Source organism: Kogia breviceps, chromosome 8 (assembly GCF_026419965.1).
Source record: "Kogia breviceps isolate mKogBre1 chromosome 8, mKogBre1 haplotype 1, whole genome shotgun sequence".
NCBI lineage: Eukaryota > Metazoa > Chordata > Mammalia > Artiodactyla > Physeteridae > Kogia > Kogia breviceps.
Genome location: NC_081317.1, coordinates 108916353 through 108939550, shown reverse-complemented (window position 1 = coordinate 108939550; position 23198 = coordinate 108916353). Strand labels below are relative to the sequence as shown.

General features: G+C 46.2%; 1 protein-coding gene across 5 annotated transcripts in view; it reads left to right on the top strand.

The window, feature by feature from the left end:
- INTS9 (integrator complex subunit 9) overlaps window positions 1-22966 on the top strand; it is a 110284-nt gene extending 87318 nt beyond the window's left edge. For 4 of the 5 annotated variants that reach the window (XM_059071337.2, XM_067039992.1, XM_059071338.2 and 1 more), the window contains 6 exons: window positions 2438-2609; window positions 5483-5607; window positions 7644-7811; window positions 19440-19538; window positions 20244-20381; window positions 22262-22966. In XM_059071337.2, the coding sequence (XP_058927320.1) occupies window positions 2438-2609; window positions 5483-5607; window positions 7644-7811; window positions 19440-19538; window positions 20244-20381; window positions 22262-22438 (879 nt within the window). In that variant the 3' untranslated portion in view covers window positions 22439-22966. The remainder of the gene's footprint in view (window positions 1-2437; window positions 2610-5482; window positions 5608-7643; window positions 7812-19439; window positions 19539-20243; window positions 20382-22261) is intronic. The other variant, XM_067039993.1, reaches the window with a different exon arrangement.
- Window positions 22967-23198: the final 232 nt, after the last annotated feature.

Genomic DNA, 23198 nt, shown 5'->3' with positions numbered 1-23198 from the left:
AGAGATCTGCACAGAAATCTTCATAGCCCTCTTGGTAATAGTGCTGAAATATGTACCCAAATGTCCATCAACGGGTGAAGGAATCTTGTGTTACATTCACACCTTACATCAAAGAGGATGAAGGGACTCCGATTATATGCAACAGTGTAGATAAATTTCACAAACATAATGTTAGTGAATGAAGCCAGATATAAAAGAGTAGATACGGTGTGATTTTATTTATATAAAAGTTCAAACATACAGAAAACTCATCTGTGATATTAAAAGCCAGGAGAATGGGTATCCTGGAGGTCGCAGTGGGGGCAGGAAGGGGACAAAGGGGGATTTCTGAGGAGCTGGGAATGCTGTTTATTGATGTGCATATGGGAACGTGGAAGTTTTCAGTTTGTAAAAATTCCATCAAGTTAGGGATGTCTGTGCAGGTACTTATGCATAGGGATTTTGTTAACTTATTTGCTATGCAGTTAACTATTCGGCACAAGAAAATTGCAACAGTTGTCCTGCTGATTATTTTAAATCTGACTGCTGTTTTCCTACTCCAAAGGACAGGTCTTTCATGAACCAGAATGTCAAGTGGAAGGTTTTGAGGAGGTTATTTTCAGTCCTCATACTCTCTTAGAGCAGCCAAGATTTTTGCAAGCTCTGTCATTACTACAGTGAAATTCAGGCTAGGTATCTCGTGTCAGAAAATTAAGTGTAGCAAAACATACTTTATGGTGGGCTTTACCACTGTAAGGCTATTTGCCTCTTCCCTAATAACAATTAGCGTTTCTTCAGAACTTGTTCTCTAAGGGTGTTACCATGTTCTTACCCACAAGTATGTCATGGATGACCTTTGTCCCATTTACAGTTAAGAATGTGAAAAGACTATATAGCTTCATGATCAGGATTCCTGAAATGCACTTGTCAGTATTAGGGCGTGATGGAGTTGATAATCGGTATTATGTGACCAGTGCCCATGAGAAAGTACAGTTCTGCCCTTAGTACTGATAAAAAAAAAAAAATTGCTTTACAGAATTCCTACCCTACAGCTTCATTGCCTATACAGTTTGGACCTTAAATCAGCACAAAGGTAATTCTGGATGGTGAAAAAGGTAGTAAGTCCGCTGGAAAAGTAGATCTGATTGGCAAAAAAAAAATCTCAGTTTGCCTTAAAAAGTGACTTAATTTATGTGCAAAGACCTGCCGCTCTTCTTAGAATCCCATTCATCTCCTTGACGTTTATGGATCCAGTAGAACTAGCCCTTTGGTCAGCCATTCACCTGTTTAACTGGGGCAAGGAATGATTTTGGCCAGATGGGTTATACAAAGAATGTCAGTTTTATTTGTATATAACTTGGAAGGGAAGTGGGGATGCAGCGGTTGTTGCATCTGTCCTGTTCATATCCCATTCAGGCATGTGACTCCTAATTAAGGTCTCCAGGGCAGTCTTGCTAGTGAAAGCAGTCTCTCTGAGTTAAAGATTAAATCTTCGAGAGGAAGAGAGGCAGCTTCCATTTGTGGGCAGCCCCATTCTGGCCGCCTCCTCGCCTTTGGGGCGACTGCATTGGGTTGGAGTTGTCGGCTGGGCTCCCTTCTTAGGCGTCACGGGCGGCCACAGGATTGAGGTGGGTCACAGACCAGTCCTTTACCCGTCAGACAGCATCTCGGCACTACTGGTTGATGTTGAGGGTCTCTGAAGTACGGGTGCTTGCCGTCTTTTTGGTACTAGAGTGGGGCAGTGGGGGCAGGGCTGAGGCAGCAGGAAGAACTTCTGAGCGAAGCCACAAGATGCCGTCTGTGGTCGTAACTGTATATGGCGTCGCCTCGGGTCGGGCCTGGCGTTAGGAGAGTAGTTCCAGTGTTGTGCTAGAAAGAAGACCTTTTTGGTTCAAAACATTCATTTTTGAGACAGGTTGGAGACTGTGCACGGCCTGCTTCTTCCTATAGCTCTCTGTCGTGAGGACATCACATCTCCCGCGTTGCTGAAAGCCAGTTTGTCCTTGTGTTTATTAAGTCTCCCGCCCCTCACCACAGTAACTTAACACAGCTGTACCGTCTCGAGAGGCAGTCCTGTGCTGGTAAACAAGTTTTCTTGTGTGAAGTGTTTATTGTTGACAGAACTCGGTGGTGCACGGAGTTTGGGAAACTTGTACTTCAAACAGTAACTAATATTGGGGACTTCAGGGCCTGGAGCTTGGAGTGTCAGGAAGCTATAAAGGAAGGGTTAGACAGAATCAGGCCATAACAACCTGAAAAGAAGTTTCCATTAAATTTGGTAATTTTACCAGAAGGTCCCATCTTTTGAGAAAGTCACATTATAGGTAAAAAATTTGGACCTTTGGCTAATATTGATAGCATTATCTTGTATTTTTAACTTGTTCACTCTCCCATGCTGTGGTTCTTCCTTCCTGGGTAGGCTAACGTCTCTTCATGTGCTTTTGATAACGTATTCTAGCTCATTCAGACCAACAAGCTGAAGCACTACCCCAGCATCCATGGAGACTTCAGCAACGACTTCAGACAGCCGTGTGTGGTTTTCACTGGACACCCTTCCCTCCGATTTGGGGACGTGGTCCATTTCATGGAGCTCTGGGGAAAATCTAGTCTCAACACTGTCATATTCACAGGTAAATAAACCAACAAAACAAAACCCTGCCCTTCCCACTGTGACCATCCCTGCATACCTGGTAGGATGTACCTACCACGTGGAGACGCTGGGAAGCATCTGACAGTAAGGTATAAATATGATCCCTATTCTGTTGTAAATACCAAAGGATAAAGCAACTGGAAGGGAAAGGGTAAGAACAAAGCAAAATGTCCTGTTAGATCACTGTGTACTGGACAGAGCTTTCATATCTGTTTTTGTAGATTTTCCCTGAGACAGATTTCTGGTCTAGAACTACTTTTGATAGGATTTTGTAAGCTGTTCAAGAACTGCAGGAATTCTAATAATCAGTCTTGCTTTACCCTTTAGGACTTACTTACGGAGATGGATCTTTCTCCGTTGGTTATAGTTTACTCTGGCTTGCCATTTTTCTTGTGGAGACCAACCCCTCAGAATAAAACTAATCCTTAAATGAGGGCAAGTTAGGGGTTTTACTTAATCACTGTCTTATTTTATCAATTCATGGTCTTCAGACAGCATTGGGATTTGAAAATCTTAGGGCAATGAAGTAACAAAACCTTGATCTGAAATCTGGTCCGAGTGACTGTAACCTCAGCCGGGTTACTCACGGCTCTGAGCCTCACTTTCCTCTGCAAGATGGGGTTGTTGGTCACTCATCCTCAGGCAGCTCCGTGCATTTAGTGACATGTTGTAAGAACGCACGCCTTATAGCGCCTGGCACAGAAGCCTGTTGAGAAAGTACCAGTTGCCTTCTTAGAGTTCCCTAACTACCTTTAAGACGTAAGCCATGGAGGAGAGTCTAGTTCTGCCCAGAGCTTTGGGGTCAGGGACGCTTGGGCCCTTCCTGTGCTCAGCCTGTTGTGAGGACCAACCAGAGGCCACCAGGAACGCACCAGTAATGGAACAGAGTTGGGGTACTGACTCCTTGCAGTGAGGGGGTACCGCCATGGGGAGGCAGGAGGCATCGCCGGGCATGTTCAGAAGAACTTACGGGCCTTGGCTTAGGTGATGTTGGAGGTGGGTTCATTGTTCTGGCTTGGGTGCCATCAGGAAGCAGTAGTTCTCTGGTTGGGTATCTTAGTGATTCTTGTCTAGAAGGCGAGAAGAATGGAACCAGGAGAGGGCAGTGTTTGCTTGTTTGGTGGTTTGGACGGTGCTGTGGTCTTGTGTTCAGGCATGATTAGGGAGGGTCTTGTTTTTGTCTTGATCCATCATGGTCACTGCGTGGCCTTTTCTCATGTCAGCGTCATGTGAGGTGGTTTACGTCCAGTAGGCGGGTGCCACCGTGGCCTGGCCGTGAGTGCCAGGGGCGCTCAGAAGAGCAGCTGTCGGGCGCTGCTGTTCTCCCTCGCAGACCCCCTTTCAGCCACAGGCAGAGGAAGTCAGGCCCTGAGACGTTGATTCACGCTACCCAGAGCCTCACCATTGCCAAGTTCTGCTAAGCAGGAAGTCATCCAGGGATTGCTGTCTGTAGTGGGACTGAGGGGGTCTCTCCTGTCAGAGATGTTGGCTCTGATGTGACTGACAGTGGGTACAGTATTACAGAGACACAGAAGAGGCGTTGCTATACTGCAAACGTCCCTCCAGCCAGCTAAGAAGAAAGCAAGGGCTACGTGATTGTCCGTGGCATTCATTACCAGACATTCATCTGGGTAAGGAGTATACATTTAAACTGGTGTGTTGCACTTCCAGAGCACAAGTTGTGTCGTTGACAATGTCTGCGAGGCTTTGGGCCACCTTATCTGTTTGTATTATGACTGTGGGAGCTGTAGCTCACACAGTATCCATACAGAGAGAGGTGCTTATCCCCCAGGCAGCCATGCTGGCCTCATTTGGGTGGTTTCTGGGTTCTTCTTGGGTAGACGGGATCTACTGCAGGGGAGGTCATTTAAAAAATCTGGAAGTCCTATGAGTTGCCCTGAGGTCACCGGGTCAGTTCCTGGGAGTGGTGTGTGGAAAGCTGGGGCCGTAGGAAGTGGCATCCTCGCAGGGCACAGACTGTGTCAGGAACCTGCGTGTTGTTTTTCACACCAGGAGTGAGCCAGTGCTTTTGGCCCGAGGTGGGCAGCTTCCTCCAGCACAGCACACAGTCCCCGCCAGGCCGGCCGTGGTGAGCGGCTCTGCAGAGGACAAACCAGCCAGAGTGGCAAGGACGGTTCCCAGGCGCTGCACTGGCTCTGCTGATGGGGCATCGCAGCCTCAGCACAAGCATTTTGTTGACATGGGGTCAGGATCCTTCTTTTTTTTCTTCTGGGTACATCCTGTCAAGTAGGAGGCATGTGGTCTGTCTCCTACCTGGCGGTGATCTTTGAGCGCTCTGTTTGAGTGGCCTGTGCTGGATTTCTCCACTGTGAAGTCACTGCTCTGTGTCAATCAGTATCTTGTGGGGGACACTTCAAGCCTGTGTACTTATCCTGGTCTTTCCCAGATGTTTATCTAATTTTTTTTAGCATCTATTGATGATTCTGGTCCAAATAAATTATTACTGTGATGGTTGCCAAAGGTGAATTTTTTTTTCAATTTCATCGCTTCTTTTACATTTATTAGTTGGCATTTTGTTGTAAAGAAGAGCTTTCCTTTCTCCCCATGTACTTATTTACCCCCTCATTTGTCTCACCTCTCTCTCTATCTGTGTTGAAAACCTGGAGCTCACGTGCATCCCTCCAACCCCACGTCCGCCCTGCGGCGTTCAGCCCAGCCCCCCGCTCTCAATCACTCCTCTCTCCCGTGATGGGGGGTCTGGCTCCCGTGACTTTCAGCGCCTTTCCTTGTCATGCTGCCCGTCTGCTGGGCCTCGACAATGCCAGCTGCTTCCTCACCGGGCCGTTCCTCTGTTGCCTGCAATTTAAATTTTCTTTCTTGTGCTCCCCTTAGAACCCGACTTCTCCTACCTGGAAGCACTGGCTCCCTACCAGCCCTTGGCCATGAAATGCATATACTGCCCCATTGACACGAGACTGAACTTCATCCAAGTGTCAAAGCTGCTCAAAGAAGTGCAGGTAATGGGGAAACTGTGCTGGCAGCTCCTGCGGTCCTGGCATCTCTGTGCAGATTGTGTCTGCGGTGTGAGGGCCAGGATGGCCAGCTGCACTGCTTGTCTTCCTCACCCGTCCTCGGTCTGCAGAGTGCTCAGCCCGGTACCCCCCAGACTCCAAACCACTGGGCTTTACACCCTGAAAGAAGTTTCTCCTCTAAAGAAATCAAAAGTGGGAGGAAAAGAAAGTGTAAACAGTGTCTTATTTTTGATGAGGACCATTTGTGTCCAGTTAAAAGCAAATTGCCCCCTCCCACCACCAAAAAAAAATCATTCTAGAAACATACTCGTCATACTGAAAGACAGCTGAACTGAAACATACGGGGCCCTTGTTGCACATGTGGGTTAGTACCGCAGTGTTATGCTTTTGTTAGTGGATTGTTTTGGTTTGGTGGTTGTCCCTTTTTTGTTTGTTTGTTTCATTTTGCATTTTCTGCCTTAGAGAAAGGGAAGGAGTAGTTGGGGTAGAGCATAGGCGAAAGGAACACTGTTGGCCCAGAAGGAGAACGGGGAGGAAAAACTCACCACCCTGGGTCACTTATCACTTGGGTGGCCCATGTTTCGGGGTTGGAGGGGTGGTGGCAGTTGGTGAGGAAGACAGCTCGGAACAGGCCAGAGGAAGGGTTCTGATGTCCCATCACCTCGGTGTGCCCGGGACCTTACGTGAGCGCGGGGGTGCCCTGGACCCTAGTCGCTGAGCGAGGTGTGGTTGGCTCCCTACGTTTCTCAGCCTGAGCTGGGAGATCACTTTCCTCCTCTTCACAGAACCCCCGACCTCAGGAGGAGAGGCGCTAACAGGAAACTCTAAGGAAGGGTAGCAGGAAACAGAGAAAGCTGGAGGCCTCCGGAGCGCAGGGTAACAGCTGACGGTGACCCTGAGCTTGCTGGGCCTTTCTCTAGACATGGTTGGAGCAGTTAAGCCACTTCCAATTTCCGTGAGCGATTTGATACACCACTGTGTGCCTGTCAACTTGCTGGAAGAAACAGTTAAGAGCCTGTTGTTTTCACTCCTGAGTAATGTCACCCTCTGTCCCTGAACCACGGCAGACTCCCCAGCCCCTCGGTGGTGTGTGAATAAGGGAAGCAGGAGGCCGCCTGGTCTCCATTGCAGGGGAGGAGAACCTGGGGAGAGTCCTCAGGCAGTGACTGTGGAGTCGACTGGGTTTGCGACAGTTATAAGATGCTAACCAGGCAGGAAGGAGGGCGGAAGGCAGTCTGAAGAGGAGGAGAGGTGTCAGTCCTAAAGGACAAGTGCGGTTTGAAACTCAATCCGTCAGGTCCGTTGGAAGCCTTGTTCTTCCGGGAACTTGAGGCTCGGTCCAGACTCCTCAGTAAAGGCAGTGACAATGCCCTGACTCTCTGGGTGCCACGTTCGGTTGGCATTTGGGTGCTATTTGGCCAAAGTAAACATTGGCTTACTAATTGGTTTTCTCTCAAGATAATAAAAAGAGACATTTGTTAAAAAAAAAAAAAAAAATTCTATCTGATTCAGTGTGTCGTGCACAACTGAGGATAAGGCCTGACCATTGCCCACTGCCTAGTACCAGTAGACCTGCAGATCCTGACCAGAAATCCAAACTAGCACAAAAAGTCACAGTTCTTGCTAATCAGCCAGTAGCAGTACCAAGTCGATGATGGTAAGTGACGAGGACACTGCCCTCAAGGGACTCGGCGGCCATTTGAGGGTAGACCCATGGAGGTCACCATCAAAGTGACTTAAATATGATGGAAAAATAAATGCAAACCAAGGCAGTAAATCCCTTGCTCGTCGACATGGCCGGCAGATCAGGGCTTTTCCCTGAAACTTTTGTTCTTCTTTCCCCCTGCTTCGCTCACTGGTTACTTGGGTTTGACAGGATGAGAATCCGAGACGGCCAAGTGGTGAGCCTGAGCACCGCAAAGGGAGGGTTGGCTCAGCGCGCGGCCTCTCCTGCCTCACGGCCGCCTCTTGTTTCCTCCTCCTTCTCCCCCCACGCTGCCCCTGTCCCGCTGGTTCCTCAGCCCCTCCACGTGGTCTGTCCTGAGCAGTACACCCAGCCGCCGCCGGCGCAGTCCCACCGGATGGACCTGATGATCGACTGCCAGCCACCCGCCATGTCCTATCGGCGCGCCGAGGTCCTCGCCCTGCCCTTCAAGCGTCGGTATGAGAAGATAGAAATCATGCCGGAGGTGAGCTCTGCAGCTTCCCAGGGTCACGCCCGGGTTTTCCACTTGAGTCTGTGGAAGACCGTCCCAGCCGTGGCTCTCTTTGGGGTTTGTATCACACGTGGATGAACCAAAGCACATCAACCCTTAAGCAAGTAACTGGGAAGAGAGGTGGGATTTTCAGAACCTCCTCATTTTTCCAGTAATGAAGGAACAGCTGTCAACATCAGGCCTGCTGGAGCACCGCTTATGTTAAAGCTTAATGTGTGTGGGAGGCCAGGGCACAGGCCATAGCGTGGAGAACAGGTGAGCCAGTGTCAGCTCTGTCCCTCACCGCCTGAGGATGTGGGTTTCCTCGTCCCTCCTGGACCCCATTTATGAGTGAGGGCCAAGTTTCACCGAGTTCAGAGATAGATGGAGGAGATGAGAGTAACCAAAAAGTAAGTTATGTAAACTTTGATTACTATTTGCATGCATTTTAGTATAACTTAAAGATTTTATTCTACTGAAGTCTACATATTTTTTAGTTCTATGATACCTGAGCTTGTTTTAATAGGGAGAAAAGGTAAAAAGCATGTCATGCATGTGGGACAGCTGAGGCGGGTTGCGCCTGAGTGACAGGTGTGGGGAGGGGGAAGCGTGTGGCCCAGCGGCCGCAGTGACGGTGTGCCGAGCTCTGAGGACACTGCTTTTGGCTTCCTGTTGCCTCTGGAGATGCTTGAACATGTTTTTAGCAAACAGGAAAAACAAGTAGGAAAACTTAAAAGCAGTGTCCCCCAATTCTCTCTGGAGCTCAGAAGAGTAGCCAGATCTTGGACTTTGAAGGCTAAGCCCCTGAATGTTGCCCATTTCCAAGACCCTAACAAAGGCTGGTGGTGGAACAAGGCCAGGTGCCATCAGTGGGGACCCAGTGTCCACTACATTCAGTCCTTTGCACAGTTAACCTGAGTTGTTCTTTTTTAAATTAAGAGCAATAGACAGGGGCTTCCCTGGTGGCACATTGGTTAAGAATCCACCTGCCAATGCAGGGAACATGGGTTCGAGCCCTGGTCCAGGAAGATCCCACATGCCGCAGAGCGGCTAAGCCCATGGGCCACAGCTACTGAGCCTGCGTGCCACAACTACTGAAGCCCACATGCCTAGAGCCCATGCTCTACAACAAGAGAAGCCATCACAATGAGAAGCCCACACACCGCAACAAAGAGTAGCCCCCGCTCGCCGCAACTAGAGAAAACCCACGCGCAGCAATGAAGACCCAGTGCAGCCAAAAATAAATAAATAATTTTTTTTAAAAGAGCAATAGACAAAGGAGATCCAAACAAATTTCCGTAACTAATTTAGATAAAATTGATTCAGCAAGATAAAACTAGCAAGACTTGTTTGCTAGATAAAACTAGCAAGTGGTCGTGTTTTTCACTAAGACACATAGAAGTAGATGGTCGTTCACATTTCACATCCATTTTCATTTCACTCTTGGTTCCTGGGGAGGGAGCCGTCACAGCACGTGTCCCCTCAGCAAACAGCATGTGGCCGGATCGAGGGGGCAGAAGAGCTGCCTGTAAGCCCAGGCTGGAGAGATGAAGTGGGGAAAGTTATAAAGGTGATTTTTTTTTTTTAAGGGGCAGTTTATCGCTTATTGGTAAGCAACAAACCGGTGGAGAAATAATGTATGGTTCCTCAGGTTGACTGCTTTGAGTGTCATTGGGATGTTTGTGGCCTGCTAGTTCTTTAAAAGGAAAATAGCCATTTTTCGTTGGAGCTTGTGAGAGCAGCAGCTCACACCCTGGTATCTCGGCTCAGCAGCTGATTTGCATTTCTCTCTGATAACAGCTCCTTCACAAGAGAGGTGGCCAGGGCTACCCGTGCCAGTAGTTTCCTCGGGACCTTAGTACACCTGACAGTGAGCACGGAGCTGGCCTCTCCTCTGCTCTTCCCTTTGAGGCCACATCCTACCGAGACCCAAGAGAATGAAGAAAGTTCTTTCAGCTCTGAATTCCAGGTTATCCTTTCTCCATATTTCATTGGCCCAGCCCTTTGGCTCCCCCATTTAATTGTAATGCAAATAATGTTTATTGAGCTGTCACTATGGGCCAGGATCTGTTCTCAGCACTTTCCATGGACCGTCTCACCCATCTTATGAGATAGGTACACTTACTCAATTAGACCTGATCTTTTCCATCCCTGAGGAAACCTAGGTGATCACCAGTATGTGCCCTTTGTGTCCCAACGGTCATTCCTAACATATGTCACAGATTTTGCCCTGTAAGTGAGAGTAGAGCCCCCAGTTGATCTGTGCTGCTGTGGCGATGGGGCACCCAGCCCATGGCCTTCCTGTGGGGATCGCAGTGCGGGGCTCCGTGTAATCCGTCACCAGCCGCAGCCCTGGGGACTCGTTAGAAGTGCAGGTTCTCCAGCCCCACCTCAGACCTGCTGAATCGACCCTCCAGGGTGAGGTCCAGCAGTCTGGGTTTCAGCCAGCCCTCCCCGTGAGCCGATGCTTGCTAAAATTTGAGGACCGCTGGTGTAAGAGACCTATTTCATATGTGCCAGTTTTCAATACAAAAGGCAAAAAGAAGGGAGAATGTTGAGTTTTTAAAGACAAAAACAAAATTACTAGCCCTCTACAAAGAAACAGTCTTACTAATAAGCTTCTGGCATTTCCCATGCCCAAGTTCATCCTCACTGTGATTGAACAGTCCACGTTAAGCTTGTCTGTTCCCATTTTAAATTACCAAAATAAAAGATAAATCTACCTCTTTTATGCCTTCTGACACTGAGCCAGAGAAGGAAGGGATTGGCTTTGGGGAGTGCACAGCATGCAATTCTGTCTTTCGTGAAGCTCCTCCCTCAAGTCCAGTGGGAGTAGACCGGCAGCCTTGACCCTGAGACCTGCCCCACGCCCACCTGTGTGTCACTGCCGGTCTCTGGGGGACCACCTCCGTCTTCCTGCAGGTCGGCCAGAGCTCTTTTTGACCAGCTGTCCTCCTGAAGCCTCCTGCTAGAACGTTGAAATAATTGCTCTTTGCTTTAGACGTGCAGTTGCCTAACCCATCAGGTTAATATGGCCTGTGTTAGAATTTTTTGTTTCGTTTTAGTAGTTTTGCGTTGATGATGGATTGTTTTTTCTCTCTTTTTTTTTTTTTTTTTTTTTTTGGTTGGGAGGGAGAGATGAAAGCAAGTTCCCCTCCAAAAAGGGGCCAAGTTTTTTGTTTTGTGGTTTGTAGCAAAGAAGTGGCACTGACCATCCCCACTTCTAGTTATTTTGGTTGTTTAATGTGTTTTTATGATTGTGCTTTTCATTTTCTCTGCATTTTGCTCATCTCAAAGTGAAAGGCCCTGACCCAGTGTCTTTGCGTTATTTTTGTCTGGTATTTACCTTCTGGCCACGGTCTTACTTACAGTGGCTGGGCTTGAAGGCTTAGGGTTAGATTCCAGTACTCTAAGCCAGCAGTCCTCAAACTTTCTGGTCTCAAGACTTCTTAAAAATTAGAACCCCAGGGCTTCCCTGGTGGCACAGTGGTTGAGAGTCCACCTGCCGATGCAGGGGACACGGGTTCGTGCCCCGGTCGGGGAAGATCCCACATGCCGCAGGGCTGCTAGGCCCGTGAGCCATGGCCACTGAGCCTGTGCGTCTGGAGCTGGAGCCTGTGCTCCGCAACGGGAGAGGCCACAACAGTGAGAGGCCCTTGTACTGCAAAAAAAAAAAAAAAAAAAAAAAAATTAGAACCCCAGAAAGCTTTTGTGTATGTGGGTTATATCTTGATATTTGCTATAATAGAAATTAAAACTAAGACATTTTAAAAATATTTAGTTCTTAAATGAATAATTAATGAATTATTAAATAACAATATAAACCCATTAGACGTTAACATAACTAAAAGATTTTTTTTTAATTTTCATTTATTTTTGGCTGCGTTGGGTCTTCATTGCTGCACACAGGCTTTCTCTATAGTGGCGGAGACTGGGGGGTACTCTTCGTTGCGGTGCACGGGCTTCTCATTGAGTTGGCTTCTCTTTGTTGTGAAGCACGGGCTCTGGATGCGTGGGCTTCAGTAGTTGTGGCTCGCAGGCTTAGTTGCTCTACGTCATGTGGGATCTTCCCAGATCAGGGACCAAACCCATGTCCCCTGCATTGGCAGGCTGATTCTTAACTACTGAGCTGCCAAGGAAGTCCCTAAAAGGTCTTTTTTGGAAAATGTTTCCAGAAAAAAAAGATAGAAGAAGGGCATTGTTTTACGTTTGCAAATCTCTTTAATGTCTGCCTGTTGAAGATGGCTGGATTCTCCTGTCCCCTTTTGCTTTCAGTCTGTTGTGATATACATGTCATGTAGCCTCTAGAAAATTCTAGTGAACCCTTGTGAGAGAATGAGAGTGAAAAGGCAAAACCTCTTATTATTAATGACAATCATATTGACCTCGATGCTGCAAAAGAGCCTCAGGAGCCGCAGGGGTCTCTGCCACCACCTGAGAAGCAGTGCTCTGGATGGTCTTCTTTTGTTTTTAAGGCCCCTCAGGCTTCTTAAGCTTTTATGTTTATGACTCTGTCGTAATTTTTCAATAAAAATAAGCTTGTTCACTCTAGAAAACTTGGAAAATAAGGGGGATAAAAAGGATAAAGACAAAAAAAAATCAGTCCTAATCCCAATACCAGACGTAATTACTGTCCAATTTTTTTGTATTTGCTTTGTGTGTTCACTCTGTGTGTGTCTGTGTGTTTGACTCATACCTCATATAGTATCTTTGTAAAGTAACAGTATATTGTCATTAAAGATATTTCAAAAGCATCTTAGGTATATAATGATCTATCATAAATGCATCGTAATTTAACTGTTCCTTTACTGGTGGACATTTATTATTTCTGCTTTTTCAAACTATAAATAATACTTTCAGAAACATTCTTTTACATAAATCTTTGTATGTGGAATGTAGATATAGAACTAAAAGTATAATTTGGTTTTGCCTGGGAAATGCATGTGGGACATGAAGGGGTTAAAATCTGCTGCTGTTCTTTAGGTTTTGCTACTACTAATGGATGCTTGTTTCTCCCCCAGAGGAACGTGTGTCCTCTGCAGCTTCCTTGTAAATCCTCCCTCTTTGTCCCTGTAGGTGCAAAGTGGGAGAGCTGACGTCAGTCCTGATGGGCGTGCGCTAATAGAAAAATTCTATTTCTGGGGTGGCAGGTGGATGCATCCCCCTTCCCAGAGGTGTCTGGCTGAGTCGTCTTGTGGGCTCTAGGTAGACTTCCCTTGTGGCAGAGCTGCCACTTCAGAGAGTCTTCTTGGAGATAGAATTTATTCCTGGGGCTGCCCAGGGAGAGTCTCTCACCTGCTTGGTTCCCACAGTGCTATCTGCAAACCTCCCAAGCCAATTCTTTGGCTTTAAAGTTCTGCCAGACGACCTGACCTTTGATCCCTTGATGGGAACAATACAGTGTAGGGAGGAAAAGAATACTTATGGATGGGCATTGTCAGGAGCTCAGAGCACACACGCGTCTCAGTGGGAACATTTCACACTGGTTTCATACGTTTTCTCTTTTTATCCCTTTCTTTTTTTAAAAAAAATTGAAGTATAATTGACCTACTGCTGTGTTAGTTCCTGGTGCACAACATAGTGATTTAATATTTCTATACGTTACAAAATGATCACCACACTAAGTCTAGTTACCATCTGTTACCATATGAATTTATTATAATATTCCTGACTATATTTCCTGTAATGTACATTTCATCCCTGTGAATCAATCTCTCTTACCTATTTCACTCATCCCCTCACACACACACGTACATATACACACCACATCTTCTTTATCCATTCATCTGTCAGTGGACACTTAGGTTGCTTCCATATCTTGGCTATTGTAAATACTGCTACAGTGAACATAGGGGTGCATGTATCTTTTCAAATTAGTGTTTTGTTTTCTTTGGGTAAATACCCAGAAGTGGAATTGCTGGATCATATGGTAGTTCTATTTTTAATTTTTCGAGGAACCTCCACACTGTTTTCCATAGCAGCTACACTAATTTACAATCCCACCAATAGTGCACAAGTGTTCCCTTTTCTCTACATGCTTGCCAACACTGGTTAATTGTTGTGTTTTTGATAGTAGCTGTTCTGACAGGTATGAGGTGATACCTCATTATGGTTTCAATTTCCACTTGCCTGATGATTAGTGATGTTGAGCATCTTTTCATGTGTCTGTTGGCTATCTGTATGTCTTCTTTGGGAAAATGCCTATTCAGGTCTTCTGCCAATTTTTCAGTCAGGTTGTTTGGGGTTTTTTAATGTTGAATTATATGAGTTCTTTGTATATTTGGGGTATTAACCCTATCTGATATATTGTTTACAAATATCTTCTCCCATTCAGTAGGCAGCCTTTTTGTATTGTTGATAATATCCTTCACTGTGCAAAAGCTTTTTGTTTGATGTTGTTACATTTGTTTATTTTTGCTTTTGAATCCTTTGTCTGAGGAGACAGTCCAAAAAATTGATAAAAGACTGCCATCAAAGAGCATATTGCCTATGTTTTCTTCTAGGAGTTTTGTGGTTTAAGGTCTTAGATTTAAGTCTTTAATCTATTTTGAGTTTATTTTTTATATGGTATGAGACATGAGACTTTTGCATGTGGTTGTTCAGTTTTCCCAATAACATTTATTGAAGAGGCTGTCTTTTCCCCATTGTATATTCTTGCCTCCTTTATCATAGATTAAATGACCATATAAGCATGTGTTTATTTCTGGGCTCTCTATTTTGTTCCATTAACCTATATGTCTGTTTTTGTGCCAGTGCCATTTTGTTTTAATTACTGTAGCTTTGTAGTATAGTTGAAACTCAGGAAGTGTGATACCTTGGGCTTTGTTCTTCTTTCTCAAGATTCTTTTGGCTATTTGGTGTTTTTTGTGTTTCCATATAAATTTTAGAATTATTTGTTCTAGTTCTGTAAAAAATGCCATTGGTATTTTTATAGAGTTTGCATTGAATCTATAGATTGCCTTGGGCAGTATGGTTATTTTAACAATATTCTTCCAATCCATGAGCACAGTATATCTTTCCATTTGTTTCTGTTGTCATCAGTTTCTTTCATCAGTGTCTTAGAATTTTCCAAGTATAGGTCTTTTACCTCCTTGGTTAGATTTATTCCATGGTGTTTTATTCTTTTTGATGCAGTTGTAAATGAGATTGTTTTCCTAATTCCTCTTTCAGATAGTTTGTTGATAGTGTATGGAAATGCAGCAGATTTCTGTATAGTGATTTTGTATCCTGCAACGTTACTGAATTCATTTATTAGTTCTAATAGTTTGGTTGTGTCTTTAAGATTTTCTATATATAGTATCATGTCATCTGCCAACGGTGACAGTTTTACTTCTTCCTTTCCAATTTGGATTCCTTTTATTTTTTTTTTCTTTTCTGATTGCTGTGGCTAGGACTTCCAGTAATATGTTGAATAACAGTGTCAAGAGTGGGCATCCTTGTATTGTTCCTTATCCTAGAGGAAATGCTTTCAGCTTTTCACCACTGAGTATGATGTTAGCTGTGTGCTTGTCATATATGGCACATATATGTGCCCTATATTTAGTATGTTCCCTCTACACCCACTTTCTTAAGAGTTTTTATCATGATTGGATGTTGAATTTGGTCAGAAGCTTTTTCTGAGTCTGTTAAGATGATCATGTGATTTTTATTCTTCTGCTTGTTAATGTGGTGTATCATGTTGACTGTTTCGTGAATATTTAACCATTCTTGCATCCCTGGGCTAAATCCCACTTGATCGTGGTATATGATCCTTTTAATGTATTGTTGAATTTGGTTTGCTAATATTTTGTTGAGACTTTTTTCATCTATGATCATCAGTGATATTGGCCTGAGATTTTCTTTTTTGTGTGCTGTCTTTGTCTGGTTTGGGTATCAGGGTGATGCTGGCCTTGTAGAATGAGTTTGGAGGCATTCCTTCCTCTTCAGTTTTTTGGAATGGTTTGAGAAGAATAAGTGTTAACTCTGATTTAAATTTTTGGTAGAAGTCACCAGCGAAGCCAGCTGGTTCTGGACTTTTGTTTGTTATTACTGATTCAGTTTCATTACTGGTAATCGGTCTGTTCATATTTTCTATTTCTTCCTGATTTAGTGTTAGGAGATTGTACATTTCTAGCAGTTTATCCATTTTATTGGCCTGTAATTGTTCATAGTAATCTCTTATGATCCTTTGTGTTTCTGTCGTGTCAGTTTTAACTTCCCCTCTTTCATTTCTGGTTTTATTTGTTTGGTCCCTCTCTCTCTTTTCTTGATGATTCTGACAAAAGGTATATCAATTTTGCTTTTCTTTTCAAAGAAGGAGCTCTTAGTTTCATTGCTTTAGAATTTCTTCTGCTAACTTTGGGTTTTGTTTTTTCTTTTTCTAGTTCCTGTAGGGATAAGATTAGCTTGTTTGAGATTTTTCTTGTTTCCTGAGGTAGGCTTGTTTCACTGTAATAAGCTTCCCTCTTAGAACTGCCTTTGCTGCTTCCCATAGATTTTGAATCGTGTTTACATTTTTTTTTTTGTCTCCAGGTATTTTTGAAATTCTTTGGTTTCTTCATTGACGCACTGGTTGTTGAGGAGCATATTGCTTAGCCTCCCTGTGTTTTGTGTTTTTTGAAGTTTTTTTCATATAGTTGATTTCTAGTTTCATAGTGTGGTTGGAAAAGATGCTTGGTATGATTTCAGTCTTCTTAAATCTACTGAGACTTGTTTAGTGGCCTAGCATGTGATCTATCATGGAGAATGTTCCATGTGCACTTGAAAAGAATGTATGTTCTGCTGCTTTTGGCTGGAATGTTTTATTTATATATATATCATTTGGTCTAATGTATTATTGATTTTATGTCAACATGATCTGTTCAATGATGTGAGTGGGGTGTTAAAAGTCTCTTAATATTATTGTATTGCTTTTGGTTTCTCCCTTTAAGTCCATTAATGTTTGCTTTATAGATCTTGGTGGTTCTGTGTTAGGTGCATATACATTTATGTTACATCTTCTTGCTGGACTGACCTGTTTATCGTTATGTAATGCCCTTCTTTTATTACAGTCTTTGTTTTAAAGTCTATTTTGTCTGAGTATAGTTTTTCTTTTCATAGAATATCTCTTTCCATCCCTTCACCTTCAGTCTGTGTCTGTCCTTATTTCTGAAATGAGTCTCTTGTAGGCCATATGTAGATGGGCGTTATTTTTTTAATCCATTCAGTACTCTTAGTCTTTTGAGTGGCAAATTCAGCCCATTTACATTTAAAATCATTATTTTATAGGTATGTACTTACTGCCATTTTCTTAATTATTTTCTGGTTGCTTTTGTAGTACTTTTGGAAAAGTTAGCTAATAGTCTTATGGGAGTTCCTTTGTATGTAACTAGTTGCTTTTCCCTTGCTGCTTGTAAGATTCTTCATCTTTAATTTTTGCCATTTCAATTACAGTATGTCTTGGTGTGGACCTCTTTGGGTTCATCTTATTTGGGACTCTCTGGGCCTGCATGTCTGTTTCATTTCCCAGGTTAAGGAAGTTTTCAGTTATTATCTCTTCAAACAGTTCTCTGCCCCTTTCTCTATTCTCCTTTTAAGTTCCCTATTACGTAAATGTTAGTGCACTTGGTATTGTCCCAGAAGTCTCTTAAACGGTTTTCTTTTTTCTGTTTAGCTTGGGTGATTTCTACTACTCTGTCTTCTAGTGTGCTGATCTGTTCCTTTGTGTCAACTAATCTACTCTTGATTCCTTCCAGTGTATTTTGTTTCAGTTACTGTGTTCTTCAGCTCTGGTTCTTTATATTTTCTAATGCTTTGTTAAAAACTTCTAACGCCTCACTGTGTTCATCCATTCTTCTCCCAAGTTCATTGAGCATCTTTATGATCATTACCTTGAACTTAGCAGGTCCACTGCCTGTCTCCCCTTTGCTCAGTTCTTCTGGGGTTTTATCTTATTCCTTTGTTTGTAACATATTCCTCAGTCTCCTCATTTTGCCTAATTCTGTTTTTCTTTCTGTGTGTTAGGTAGGTTGGTTGCATTTCCCAATCTTGGAGAACTGGACTTTTGTAGGAGACGTCCTATGGGGCCCAGCAGCACACACCCCTCTGGTCGCCAGATATATGCTCTAGGGTCACCCCCTTTGAGGGCTACTTGGGCCCTTCCACTGTGGTAGAGCTGACTACCACAGGAACACTGGTAGGTGGGGCTGCCAGGTCACCTACCCAAGTGTGTGGGTCTTGACTCTACCGTGTCTCTGCCCCACTCCTTCTCATTGTGACTCCTTCATATCTTTAGTTGTGGAAGATTATTTTCTGCTAGTCTTCTGATCATTCTCATCTATGGTTGCTATATCTACAGTTGTAATTGTGGAGTGCCCATGGAGGAGGTGAGCTCAGGGTCTGTCTTCCTACTCTGCCATCTTGGCCACCCCCCAACCCCCCGTTTTTTGGTTCATGAAATAGTCCTCACATCCGTTTGCCAGTCATTTCAAATATCCTCACCTGCTTCCTCTGCCCATTTGATACTGATCTTCATGTTTACATAAATGGCATCTTGCATATTTGGTTTTTTTTATAAAGGAGGCTTGGATAGGTTGAGGTCTGCATGCATTTAAGAACAGTAGTCAACTAAACTTGAGTGTTAGGGCCTCTCATAAGATCACACGTCACTGCTGGTGGCTGGGTCAGGGGACTCTGAAGTTGCAGAAGAGAACGGGGTACACATCAGACTCTGGTGTTAGAGAAAGAGATGGCCCACAGGTAAAAGCTGTGTACTTCACCTTTGGGATAAGTCAGATTCCCAGGAATTAGACAGCTCACTCAGTCCAAATGCTGCTGTCCCTACCCTTCCTGCCTGTCACTAGTCCCCTGGAGAGGTGACGAGGATGAGGCAGAGGCTGGCATGGGAAGTCGGCACTCGGTGTATGTTTTGAGTAAGGAGAAACCGTGTGTGTGTGTGTGTGTGTGTGTGTGTGTGTGTGTGTACACAAGAGTGTTAGGAGACCTGCAAGCTGGATAGAGGTTGTGCCAGGTCACACAGTGAGCTCTTGGCGGGGTGTTGGCATTTCATGGTGTGGCAGCTGACTGATGAAAGGGGCAGCAGAGGGGGCAGCACCCAGGTCCCAGCATGTGGTGGCACACGCCTGTGCTGGGTGACTCTGGAGTCAGCGCAAAAGACATTGTACCTCAGAGCACTGGGTCGGCTAGTTCTCTTCCTCTTCTCAGCCCGTTTACCCGCTGCCACCACCCCCTTTTCCTCTGTCTGCTCTTCTCCCACCTCCTTTCTTCATCACAGTTGATCATACGTGTGTGTGTGAGATGTATTTTTGATTATAAGTTTTTTACTTCTTAAGGTTATTTGGTCATTTTAGACTGCAGTGATGTAAATAAAAAGAAAACGAATAATGGGGTTTACTAAAGGCTGTTTTGACATTTGACGTCTGGTACCATTCCACCAGACTGGCAGGGGCACATGGTGCTGCGGGCCTGCTGGCCAGGGTGACCCTGACCCCGGGCATCACCATCCAATCCTGAGCCATGCGGGGGGGGGGGGGGGCACTGCCACCCAGCGTGGCCTTTTAGCCCCTGCCTCTGCACAGCACGGTGGCAGCACCCGCGTCCCCCCAGTTTACAGGGAGCCTGACTGAAACCCCTGTTTGCTCCCAGCTCGCGGACTCGCTGGTACCCATGGAGATCAAGCCTGGCGTTTCCTTGGCAACCGTCTCGGCCGTGCTGCACACTAAAGATAACAAGCACGTTCTCCAGGTATTGCCGGGGGTGGGGCGAGGGCCCTGAAATACAGCGGACCTGCGGGAAGAACCCCGTGCAGGTGGGGGCCCTCCCCCCGGCGCCTCGCTCCTCACTCCATGGCACGTGTGCGCCTTGGGGGCGGCTGTTTGGGCCCTTGTCTTCACCGCCCTGAGAAAATCCCCCTTCGGGGTTGGACTGTGTCACTCTTGTTCCTCTGTATCGCGTGCCCATAGCGGCCACTTGAAGTGCGCTGGACCCCGGGCCAGGGCCGTACCGGCCGTCGTCTTATTTAATCCTCACAAAGTTCCCTTTACTATCAGTCACTGTCTTAGAAGCAGTCTCTCTGCCCTTCGTTTTCGTGACGGAAGGACTGTAGCCAGTCAGTCTCACCCCACAGCCAGTGTTCTCAGGGCTGCTGCCCCTTCATAACCGACACGGGCTATGAAGACCTTATGCAGACAGCACTGAATTCAGTCCACTGAAAATTAAGAATAGATTTTGATAAAAGGAAGAGATCTTTGCCGAATAAGGTGTTGATTCTCTGTGGATAGTTGGCTTTAGCTTGTGTGCATTATGGGGAAATCCAGCTGGAGCCCCAGCTAACGGTGACCCTGAACGCAGGCCCAGGGCCCTTCCAGGAAGCGGGACCCGCGGGCCAGGTAGCTTCACTTGGGCTCCCGGGTGACTTCTTGACGAGATCCCTGTTTTCCTCCCGCCCAGCCTCCTCCCAGGCCCGCCCAGCCCACAGGCGGCAAGAAGAGAAAGCGGGCCAGTGACGACATTCCAGACTGCAAGGTTTTGAAGCCTCTGCTGAGCGGCTCCATCCCCGTGGAGCAGTTCGTGCAGACACTGGAGAAGGTGAGCGGGTGGGTCGCGCCCTCGGAGGCACCGCCGTCCTCTGCCCGCGGCGGCCCCGCTCCCGGGAGCGTGTGCTGCTGCTGTCGCTGTCTCCACTGTCTGCGCTGCTGGCCCTGCAGCATCTGCTTGCTGCTTGCTCCTCGGTCGTGGCGGGGACAGAACCAGGCGAGAGCCGCGGAGACTTAGAGGAGAGCGGGGCCCCCCTTACCCCCAGGACCAGGCTGCCCCCACCCCCACTTCTCACGGGAGCCAGACCGAGGAGGGGCCTTGCCTTCTTCGAGGACGTAGCTGTGACAGATGGGGCAGGGGGACGGCCAGGAGAAAGAAGGGTCTGCCCCCTCTAGAGCTCCACTTTCCTACGAGAAGACCCCTTGCTGTCAGAGCTAGCGTGGCCAGGTCAGAGGAGATGCGAGACTCGGGGGCACAGGGGTCACTGATGCCAGATCCCCAGGCACTCAGGAAGCAGAGCCAGCAATTCCCAGACCGGGTGGGAGGAGAGAGAAGCAGGCAGTCATTGTGGAGGACGGTGGTCCCTGCACTGGCTCAGCGGCCATCCGGCCCTTGTCCCTGCTGGCTGCTCCCCGCAAGGCACAGATTTCATGACTACAAGTAAAAAGAAAAAACTTTAACCTCAAGAGACTTTGTAATTCTGGCTTTAGTCACGGGACTTCAGAGATCCCTGTTTTGGCATCAGAATTACAGAATCCTTGATAGAAAAGAAGAGGAATTGGCTAAAGATAATATTATTCGTGTTGCTTCTTGCAAGAAGAACTGCAACTATAGTAGATCATTACAGGAAAAGAGACTTTCTTCTGTTAAACTAGTTACTGCCTTTTGTCCAAACTAAATAACTCACTGAGTTCTTTCAAATCTTAAAAGCTTTCTCTTTATTGGGAATTGTTTTCTTCAGTAGTCGTTTAATTTTCCCTGAAGGTAGGGCTTTCCCCGAGTTGTGTGGCTCTCCTGGCCCCGAGTGACATGGGGACACCCCGTGGGAATTACCCCCGGGAGCCCCATGTGCCATGATCACACCAGTACCAGCTTCCTCCCGGCCCTGCTGACAGGACTCACACTTGACTCATTTCTTAAAATCTTGAAAGCACTTGCTTTCCCAGAAAGACCTTGTTTAGCTCTGCCTGGGCAGCCGGGAGTTGACCCCCAGGCCCCGACCCTAGCTACTCCCCCAACCATTTCTGCCCCACCTCCTCTGCAGGAGAAATACCCGTGGCCGCCCCAAACTACACGTGAGATTTCCAGAGCCAAGTGTGGAGAATCTCCCTAGGTCACGTTCATTACCTAGCCTGTGTCCTTTTTAGGCAAATTAGTCCTCTTTCCACTTCTTTTCTTCTCTCTCAACCTGACATCTGATGTGTCAGAGAATTCTGAGTTAGCATTGGAGGTGGCCCTGGAGAAGTATTTGATATTCTGCCTTATCTGCCTTCTCCCTTGGGAGGGATTTGCCACAGCAAAAGGTCAGTGGTATCTTGCTGTGAAGAATGGCATTTTCCTGGGACAGGATGGAATTTTACCAGGGACCACAGGCGTGGTATGGAGGCTGGTGTGGAACAGCCTGGCGTCCCAGGCTCTTGAACTCGGGTGCTTAGACGTGCCCCTCAGATAAAAGCTTAAGCAGGTTGCAGGAATTCTGCTGTGTTTTGCATGAGATTTTGCACGTTTAGGGGCTTCAGTTTGAATTCTGTTGCTGTAGGTAGGTCCTGTGATTAGTCTGTAGAATCGTACTGAGTGTCCAAAATGCCAGTTTCTAGGATGTGCAGTTTAGCCAATTCTAGGAAGTGTGATTTTAGAACTCTCAGTTGCTGAAATATCCTCCGGCTTTTCAGAGCACCCACCATCCTCCTGTCCCTTTTCTTTTGGAGCAGCATGGCTTCAGCGATATTAAGGTGGAAGACACAGCCAAGGGCCACATCGTCCTGCTACAGGAAGCTGAGACGCTCATCCAGATCGAGGAAGATTCGACCCATATCATCTGTGACAATGACGAGATGCTCAGGGTCCGGCTGCGGGACCTTGTCCTCAAATTCCTACAGAAGTTCTGAGTGGAACACGAAAGCCATCTCCACTTCCCTGAGACCCTGCTGCAGTCCTTCACGGAGGCTGCCCAGCACCCAGTGGAGGAAGGCCATGCAGCCTGGCAGGTCTCTGTGGTGTTGCTCTCTGGCTTGAGCGACATTCTCAGGAGTTACGGCCAGAATCTCCCGGTCTGGCTTCTTAGCACTGTTTCAGGCAAGAGCTTTCCCTTTAACCTTCAGGCTCATCTTCTTCCCAGTCCTGCCTCTCTCGGGTAGCCAGGCAGGTGAGGCAGCAAGCCGAGGGGAAGGCTGAGAGCTACAGCAGCTTTCCAGGAGGTTCACAGTGGAAGGAGAGGTAAAAAGATGAGGACTTGTGACCTGTTTTTCATGGTTTCACAGGCCTCGGGCAGGGGAACTAGTCTTTGAGTTTGTTTTATTGTCTACAGTGCTGTACCTAGTAAGAAAGATGATCCCCCAAAATTAGCAAAATGAACCCATCTATCTGTATTTTACAATGTGAGCTCATTTTGTTAATAAAACTTATTTTTTATAGAAGTAGCTGTGTTCTGTTGAACCTACAATTTATACAGCCATTTAGTATCTGACATGAAATATGAAAATATAGAGAAGTGAACTTAGAAAACACCACAGCAAATTTTAGTTTAGTATATTTCTTAAATTGTACGAACGAGTGCTTAACTTCATCTGAGCTGTGTCAGTATGAGAAACACCAGCACAGAGCGCTGACACCAACCTTGACCTTCTGGGGGAGGGCCTGAACCAGCAT